Source organism: Sesamum indicum, linkage group LG7 (genome assembly GCF_026168435.1).
Source record: "Sesamum indicum cultivar Baizhima isolate 11 linkage group LG7, ASM2616843v1, whole genome shotgun sequence".
NCBI classification, from domain to species: Eukaryota; Viridiplantae; Streptophyta; class Magnoliopsida; order Lamiales; family Pedaliaceae; genus Sesamum; species Sesamum indicum.
In genome coordinates this window covers 5,339,255-5,348,917 of record NC_142663.1, presented here as the reverse complement: position 1 = coordinate 5,348,917, position 9,663 = coordinate 5,339,255, and the positions used below count along the sequence as shown (strand labels likewise).

Genomic DNA, 9,663 nt, shown 5'->3' with positions numbered 1-9,663 from the left:
AAAAGCCTCAAGAAGGGTGGTACAAATTGAATACAGATGGAGCGTCTAAAGGTAACCCTGGCATTTCTGGTGCGGGCGGCATCCTCAGAGATCATCTGGGTCAAGTCATCTTTGCCTTTCAAGAACCCCTTGGCACTACCTCTAACACCCAGGCTGAACTTCGTGCCATACACAGAGGATTAAAACTATGCATTGAAAAGGGATTTTACAAGATTTGGATTGAAACTGATGCAATGGTTACTATCAAACTCATATCCACACCACGACAAGGGGCATGGAACCATCAGACTATCCTCCAAAGCATCCGGAACCTCCTAAAGCAAACAGAATACAAAATCACTCACATTTTTAGAGAAGGCAACCAAGTGGCTGACTTTCTTGCTAATCAAGCATGTACATCTCATTACGAATACCTTCTTGTTGTTTGAGAAATTACTAATACCTCTTGATTTTAAAAACAGTTAAATAATTAGCCAAATTCGTTATATTTTCATCCATTTTTGCGGTGAAATGATAAAAATGTCATCGTAGTGAAAAATTATAATTTTATTTATTTTTAAACTTTCTTGATTTTTTTTACAGACCAAGTGGATATTTTTTTTTCAATTTCAATTTTTTTTCCATTCATCCCGTTCGATTTTTTAATTTTTTTTCAAAAAAATACAATAAGGGTAAAATTGACAATTTCATACCTATATCAAAGAATTACATAATTTCATCAAATATTAAGGGAGTATCTGTAATTTTTCAAAAAATGAGAAAATATTCGTAATTATGTTAAACCGTAAGAAAATTTGTTGCAATTTACCATAATAAAAAAAAATATCAAAGATAAATGTCGTACATTTGAATTTTCATAAGTGTTTTGAGAAATATTTCTCAACTCTCGATCAAATAAAACAATCTATAACATATAAATCAATCATAGTTTTTTTTCTTTATGAAATCAGACCCATATTCTAAAGATTTTTCAGATAATTATATTTACTTTTGAAATAACCCTTTCAAAAATATCAAAACTTAGTCAACTATGGTTTTCAGAGATTGACTCACTATTGTTTTATCTTATTTTATTTGAAAAAAAAAAAGTAAATGTCGTATTTATACATTTAATAAAATATAATATATAATAGAATTTAAAAAAATATATAATGTGTTATGTATATATTAAATGAAATTAAATATATGATATAACCTAAAAAACAAAGTACAAATTGAATCAAACAGTTGGGGGGGGGGGGCCTTTATCTATAAAAGCATTATACAAATATTTACATGAAATTCAATATTATACCCATATTTGCTTTTATTAATATAATAATAATATGATAATGATGATAAATAAATAATAAAAACAATTATATTTTTGATCCCATATAACATAGAATGTGCAGATTTGGTCCCGTTGTTTACGATCTTAGTACTTTTAGTTTCAAGTGGCAACGGGCCTTATAAATTTGATGAAAACTAGTGTGAGTATTTTCACTCGTTGCTTATACGACGGAGGTGGCTTTTGTTTATTGCAAATAAATAAATTCATTCATTAGTTAAAATTAATTGAATTTGTCGATATTAAATCAAAATCTATATTTATTATCGATTGACTTATTACTTATTTATTGCAGGTCAAACTCATTTTTCTAACGGTGATATTAGACCTCCTCACAAACATTAATGTGCGAACATGTATAAGGGTAGTTTTATTTGACTTGCAATAAATCAATAAAAAAAAGTCAGTTGGGGATAAATATACTTTTATCCGATTTTATTATTAATCAGCAAATTTAGAGAATTTTGACTAATAAATATATAAATTTATTAGATAAAAGCGAATTTCAAGGGTACTCAATTTAATTTTTCAAACCACATGAGTTTATGTGTAATTACATTAAACCTCATACAAGAAAATGTATTTATTCCTAACAAATATTCTCTCGTGACTTATTATGGTGAGATATTTATTAAACCACCCTTAATTTTAAGAGATATTTGTAATTAGGATAAATTTAGGGGAGTTGTTTTTGCAATTTACCTTAAATAGTACTTACTAAAATAAAATCTGATTTTTTTGGAAAAAAATGCATGCATTGGCATAAACCCTAGGCGACACCCATCTCTAGTTGCTCGGCACGTGGCATCACCAACTCCCTTCTCTCTCCCCTGGATTTTCCCTTTTTTACAAAACCTCTTCTTCTTCTCTCTCTGGAAATCCGCCATTACCGTCTCCTTATCGCTTCAGGAGAAAAAGCAAAAACAACATTGGAAGACAGACAGAGAGAGAGTTAGCAGAAAAAAAAGGACGATGAGAGAGAGCAGCAGTATTGAACAGAGTTCTCTCCTCGCGTCTGCTACAGAGGATGAAATCTCTGTCGCTCAAATTCTACTCGATCTTCCAGGTATGATCGGATTGCTGGACTCTCTCGCCGGATTCCAATGGGGTAGGAAGAGGAGGAGATCTAGTTTGGTTGAGGGTCCATCGTCTTCTGGTGCACCCTCGTCGGGGTCTCCGTTGTTCCATAGGACCGACGTCGAAATTGAAGAGAGAAAGACCCAAGCCAAAGCGGAGCAGGACGCCGCCGCGGCCACCGGAAGTCCGGTCTCTCCGCTCCATTTTTCGCCAAGTGAATCTGATGAAAAGCCCAGGCACAGTTTGAAGAAAAGTTGCAAAAAAAGGGTATGTTGTTTGGAGCTTATGCAACTGGATTTTTGTCTCAATTTGCTCCCGTTACTTACTTTTACCCTTTTTTCATATTTTAACTACCGAAATTTGTCATACTTGTGTTCATTGATCTGCAGTCAAAGGAGCAGTACGTTGATATGATAGAAGAATTAACTCAGCGCAGGGATTTGCTTAGAGGGGTGAGTTTGCAAAATACCTTCCTAACAGAATTATCTCTTCCTGCTCTTCTCTTCATCTTCTCCCTCTATGTCTAACTGTTTTACTCGACGTGGGTATCCCTTAACTCCGTCAATTCGTCAAATATCTCCCACATTATCTTATCTGTTCTTGTTTATAGCATTCTTGGTACCTACTTACTTTTCTGTTAACTTTGGTCTGTTCTCTACTGAACAGGAGATTGAAAATGTGACCAAGTATTACAACAAGTTGAATGCCTACAATTCACAATTGAAAGCATTGAAACAAGAGGTACTAATATTATTAATTGCTTATTTCTTGTCCAATTTTTATGCCTATGTCCATGGTGAGAATCCTGGTTATTTGGTTTCTATTTTAAATCTTACACAGGTGCTAAATTCTTGCATAAAAAGAGAAGACCCTGAAACGGAAACAAGCAGATTGATGAATCTTGGAATGCAATTAATCCAACATAACCAAATTGGTGTAGCGCCTCAGCAGCAGCAGCCGCTGGTTGCGGATGAAATGGCAGAGAAATTTGAGCATTCATTGGGCCCAATTAGAACCCAATTCTACAGTGGGCTTGGACCAGTCAGCTGCCATGTGGGCCTCCCTGACCTGAACAGCTCTGCTGAAGGGGGTGCGTTGGATATGAGCAGTAGAAATGCTGATAGACGGTCCAGATGTGCTGAAGCAAGGAGGAGGAGGAGAGGTATCATGAAGATCAAGGCTATGAGGAGTGCTTGTGGTATTAAATTGGGAGGAAGGAGATGAGAATGAGATTATGTATAGGTTAGTGTTCTTTTTGTTGATGTTTGCAATTCTTTATAATTTAATATCTGAAAGTGTAAATAGTTAGTGAGAATTAGAGAAATAGTTGACTGATGAATCTCCTTCTTGTCAAGATTCATTTCATTTCATTTCATTGTATTAATTATTTTAATTTTGGTTAATTGCTCAATGCTCAATTTCATTGCTCATTAGTTAGCTGTCGAAACACACTCGATGTCTGCTCATACTTTAATTTTTTATTGCAAGATTTTAGTTAGTTACTTAGAGTTCTCACCATTGATAAACTTTAGAAATATAACTTTTTATAATATTTATTTAATTAAACGAAAGATAAAATAGAAAAAATGAATAACTTATCAAATTTATTCTTCTTATTAAATTGTATAAATATATTTAAAAAATTTGTTACGCAAAGGTTGACTTATTTTGGGTCGATGTCATTGACTACATTGTCAAATACAGCTTGCTTAAAAAGGAAAAGAAGTCGTCCCAAATCATTAGTTTACATTATGGGATGAAATTAATGTTTGATAGATAAATGTATGAAAAACTTTGTCCGATCTTGAAAAGTTGAATTTCATAAATAAAATGAGTTTAATGTGTCCAACTACGTTAAGCCCTATTATTGCTACATGGACCCAAATAGCACTGCTGATTATGTAGCGAAGACAGCGGCTTGCAGCCATTTTGGACATTTGTATATCGTTGATGTCTCCCATTTTCTAGAGCAAATTGATGGGATAAATTCAAATTATCCTCCTAAATATTGAAAAATGGCAAAAAAATCCCCTTAAAAAAAAAAAAAAAGACAAATAGCCTCTTCAATCTTTTAATGAAGAAGCATATTATCCACCTTTGCTGAACAGTGTCGTTCACTCGCTTATTTATGCGACTGATTTAGTTATTTTGGTTTGTAAATGATCACTTTTACCTCTAATTACTAAATATAAAAGTTGTAAAATATTATCAATTTTTTTTTATTGCAGCACAGTTTTCTCTTCTTCTCGAGGTTTTCTTCTATGGATTTTGTATAGTTTCTACGGAAATATATGCAATTTATTTAGTAATTAGGGGTAAAAGTGATCGATTACACATCAAAATCACTAAACCAGTCGCAAAATGAGCTAGTGAACTACACTACCCAGCGAAAGTGATAATATACTTCTTTATTAAAAAAATGGGGAGGCTCTTCTCCCCTCCACCCTTTTATTTTCAGGGGGATTTTTTGCTCCTTTTTAATATTTTAGGGAGTAATATGGATTTATTCCCATATTGATGTAATGTTTGTACTAGAACAACATCCCTTTTTTCTAAAACTTTTATTTATACTAATATGAAAAAGAAAGATCTACATTATAATGATTAGAGACACCGTTACACTAATTTTTTAACATGACAATTATATACCTAATAATAATTTTAAAATTAATTGTCATAACTTCTGTTTTTTTTTTTAAATAAAAGTGGCTCCGCGTGATTTTAAACACCATTAGATAAATTCTTTTATTTTTTGGATAATATCTTAAATTGATTTTCTTTTAAATGTGATTTGTTGATTTATATATTTATTTTTTTTATAATATATTTTAAAATATAAAAAGATATTTATTATATGTAAGTAGAGACGCTTCAAGATGTCTAGTATTAAAATACAATACATATACATACATGTCTTTTAAAAAAAAACTCGTGTTTTAACACTCTAAAAAAAATATCCCGTGTCCGATACGGAAATGACTCGAACATGCATTGGGTATGTTTGGAATACAGTATCCGCCTCTCCAAAATATAAAGGACATTTTCGAAAAAAAAAAATATATATATATATATATATATAAAGGACACAACATTGATTATCGTATTTAACTTGTTTTAGACACGTTCATTATTTTTTTTTAATAATTTTAAAAATTTTTGGGTTGTCATTAAAAAAAATCCAGCTTAATAAAGAAGAAAAAACATTAATTCACTCCTCCCAAACTAAAAGTTTTGAAATGAAATTACTACAATTCGAGAGATGATCATGATGATTTAATTGATTTGAATTATTAAATATTTTTTCATTGCCTACTTTTAAAATAAACTGATTACGTGTATTTTTAAAACCACATTTGATTAAAAATGTAAATGTAAGATACTTATTTTATATTTTATCTTGATGTTTTTCAAATGATATATTTTAATTTTATAAAAAATTAAGAATATATATAATAATGTTAGTTTCATGTTCTGATTTTTTATATTTTTCTACATTTTCCATGTCTCCATATCGGTATCCATACATCATAGGTGTTGAGCCTTGAGCAGGTAGAGACCTACTCCTAGCTCGAAAAATGGATCTTGAATCCGAGTAAACTCATCAATATCTAAATAAAGCAGACACATGTTTAAGACTCCATGAATTGAATTTTAGACCTCAATGCACCAAAGAAATACCAACAATAATACAAATGATGGATAAAATGATACTCACAAATAAAAGCCAGCAAGCTGGGTATTAAGTTCAGGATAAAGAAAATGAAGCATGAAAACATAATACATGATATATGATAGTAGAAAACACGCAAAAAAGCAGTGAAAAACAAGAATCTATTCATAAACTCTTTCAGTTGTCATACTGCTCTTCAACACCCTCTTCATAGTCTTCTTCATCATCTGCAGTCGCATCCTGATATTGCTGGTACTCTGCCACCAGATCGTTCATGTTGCTCTCAGCTTCAGTGAACTCCATTTCATCCATGCCCTCCCCAGTGTACCAGTGCAAGAAGGCCTTTCTTCTGAACATGGCAGTGAACTGCTCGCTCACTCTTCGGAACATTTCCTGAATTGATGTTGAGTTCCCCACGAATGTGGATGCCATCTTCAGCCCCGTTGGTGGAATATCACACACGCTAGACTTCACATTGTTGGGGATCCACTCAACAAAGTATGAAGAGTTCTTGTTCTGCACGTTAAGCATCTGCTCGTCCACCTCCTTTGTGCTCATTTTGCCCCGGAACATGGCAGAGGCTGTCAGGTAGCGTCCATGGCGAGGATCAGCAGCACACATCATGTTCTTTGCGTCCCACATTTGTTGTGTTAGCTCAGGGACAGTGAGAGAGATGTAGTGTTGTGATCCACGAGAGGTAAGTGGAGCGAAGCCCACCATGAAGAAATGAAGACGAGGGAAAGGTATCAGGTTCACAGCCAGCTTCCGGAGATCAGAATTCAGCTGGCCGGGGAATCTCAAACAACAGGTTACACCACTCATGGTTGCAGAAATTAAATGGTTCAAATCACCAACTGCAAACAAAGGATACCAAGAAAGACAAGCATTAGAGTTTACCCTAAAAGCTCCAAGCAAAATTTTTATGTTCTATAATAAATGGTGGGTACTCACAGCTTGGAGTGCTGAGCTTCAAAGTCCTGAAACAGATGTCATAGAGAGCTTCATTGTCGAGGACCATGCATTCATCAGCATTCTCCACCAATTGGTGCACTGAGAGAGTGGCGTTATAGGGTTCAACGACAGTGTCAGAGACCTTTGGCGATGGGAAAACAGAGAAGGTGAGCATCATTCTATCTGGATATTCCTCTCTGATCTTTGAAATCAACAGGGTACCCATGCCAGAACCTGTGCCACCTCCAAGAGAGTGGCATACCTGAAATCCTGGTCAAATGAAAACCACAACATAATGTAATCATTAGCACTTCTAGCAAATGCGTTCACGGGATTTATATGGACGAGGGACGCAACAATTTCCCAATCCCAATTATGTGATAAACAAAGAAAATACACACTGTTTTTGTATTTGATCGTAATGATAGCATGATAGTTGTGTATTAACATCTCATGAAATGTATTGCTGCAATTCCGTAGACCATGACACCAATTAATTTATGAACCTAGAGTCCTACAATCTTAAAGGAAAATTTTGCTTGGTAAGTCAGAATCCACAAAAATATCAGGAATTGAAACTCATACAACTAGTCTCCACTAAATAAATCCACTAATTTTCTCCAAACAGAGACATGATCATGAACAGTATGCGCTTTATTCAAATTATTGTTGGCAAGAGAGATCATGAGTCCATTTCCATAAAAACAATCTGTCAATTATGAAAGCAGAGAACAACAATTAGACATCACCAGAAAAAGAAAAGGACATGACCCCATCAGGTTGGTGCAACAGTTTCACTACCATTAGTACAAGGACCAGACAAGTCCAATAATTGTCAAATTGCCAGAGGAGAAACTGTCGGTGTGATAGAATGACAATGCTAATAATATGAATTGCTTCCAACATGAAAGGGAACACGAACATGCTCCATTATTTAAGAAATTAACATTATTAATATAGTAAATTACAAGGTAGATAAGGGCTTCGATCTCAATGCATAGCATATTCAACTGTGATCTATTCTATTCGAAATTTCTATTGGTGATTACATTCTTAACCAGAGAACTTGCACGATAGAGATTGAGCTATTAACAGATTTATGATTACATTTATAAATTCTACGGTACCAGATGACCTAAATAAGCATTTGAAATCGCAGTTAAGGTTTCAGGTAAAATGACATATTAGATCTCTCTAAATTTAAATCAATCGTACTCCCTAGGAAACATCACGTGAAAATCTCCAGTTCATGATCTATCAGCGTAGTGAAATAAGAACAATAGAACACAGGTTGAGAAAACAAACAAACAGAAAGCATATAAATTCGACCCTTATTATACAAGAAATTAGACGCAAGAGAAAGCATACTAAAGACTTAATTTATGATTAGCAGAAACAAAGAAAAATTTAAAAACAACGACACCGGGATCACGCATATAGAAATAGAAAGTAGATACCATCTACCTACAACATCACATGCATATACACACGTAGGGAAGAATCAAACAGAGAGCACATAGATTCCACGTAGAAATATACTATAAACCAGCAATAAGCAGCATATTGAAACAAAAAGAAGAATATCCGTATCTCACAAACCTTGCAAGCAATCACAATTCTCGGCCTCCTTCCTAACAACATCGAGCACGGAATCAATCAGCTCCGCGCCCTCAGTATAATGTCCTTTCGCCCAGTTATTCCCCGCACCCGACTGCCCGAACACAAAATTATCCGGCCGGAAGATCTGGCCGTAGGGACCGGATCTGATTGAATCCATTGTACCAGGTTCCAGATCCATAAGGACGGCACGCGGCACGTACCTCCCACCAGACGCCTCGTTAAAGTAGACATTGATCCTCTCTAACTGCGTCTCGGAGGACGATCCATCGCCCTTGTACTTCCCGGTGGGGTCAACGCCGTGCTCATCGCAGATCACCTCCCAGAACTTGGAGCCGATTTGGTTCCCGCATTGGCCTCCCTGAATGTGTAGGATTTCTCTCATGTTTGCAGACGTTTACTTCAGGGGATTCTTCTCCACTGCGTGTTTGTGTGGGCGGAGGGGTGGGGGGAGGGAATGTGACTGAGCTTGGGATGATGATTGTGAGATGTGGGTAGTTAATAAGGGAGAGGGAGGAGAGAAATAGGGAGGAATGGAGGGAGGGAGATATTTGAAGAGTACCGTGAATTTCTCTCCAATCTCTGCAGTGAACCAAAAACGTGGCGGGGTCATTAGCATTTTGTGGAGAGAGGCGTTTTTATACGTTGAAGGAGGAATGGTATTGGTTGGAGGTGGAACTGGAGAGAACCGGAGCGACGGTGGGGATTTGGATATTGGCATGTGAGAGGAGGGAATGAGGACAATGAAACCGCTGGATGCGGGACCCAGGAGTTGAGGAGGTCGGATACTCTGTGTGCGCATTTAATTTGGGGTGAGTGGGGATGCAGATGCAGTGGTTGGATTGGGGCTTTTCACCATTTTGAACGCGAGGATTTTAATTATTACCGCAGGGGTGGGACCCACACTCCCTCCCAACTTCTATCAATTCATCACATTCACATCAGCAGTGCCAGTGACTGCCGTCCTGCTTCAGTTGTTTGGAAATTCTTCTTTTCTATTTCTGTGTATAATATATTA

General features: G+C 35.5%; 2 protein-coding genes across 2 annotated transcripts; one reads left to right on the top strand and one right to left on the bottom strand.

Annotated features, from left to right (window-relative positions):
* Nucleotides 1-2,111: 2,111 nt before the first annotated feature.
* LOC105166068 (uncharacterized) lies at nucleotides 2,112-3,837 on the top strand. The gene is made up of 4 exons (XM_011085288.3): nucleotides 2,112-2,674; nucleotides 2,797-2,859; nucleotides 3,074-3,148; nucleotides 3,248-3,837. Exons 1-4 carry the CDS (start codon nucleotides 2,303-2,305, stop codon nucleotides 3,629-3,631), a joined length of 894 nt encoding a protein of 297 aa, XP_011083590.1. The 5' UTR covers nucleotides 2,112-2,302; the 3' UTR covers nucleotides 3,632-3,837.
* A 2,245-nt stretch (nucleotides 3,838-6,082) lies between these two features.
* Nucleotides 6,083-9,251, bottom strand: LOC105166044 (tubulin beta-1 chain). The gene is made up of 3 exons (XM_011085257.3): nucleotides 8,628-9,251; nucleotides 7,029-7,298; nucleotides 6,083-6,931 (listed from the first exon to the last, which is right to left on the bottom strand). Exons 1-3 carry the CDS (start codon nucleotides 9,028-9,030, stop codon nucleotides 6,255-6,257), a joined length of 1,350 nt encoding a protein of 449 aa, XP_011083559.1. The 5' UTR covers nucleotides 9,031-9,251; the 3' UTR covers nucleotides 6,083-6,254.
* Nucleotides 9,252-9,663: the final 412 nt, after the last annotated feature.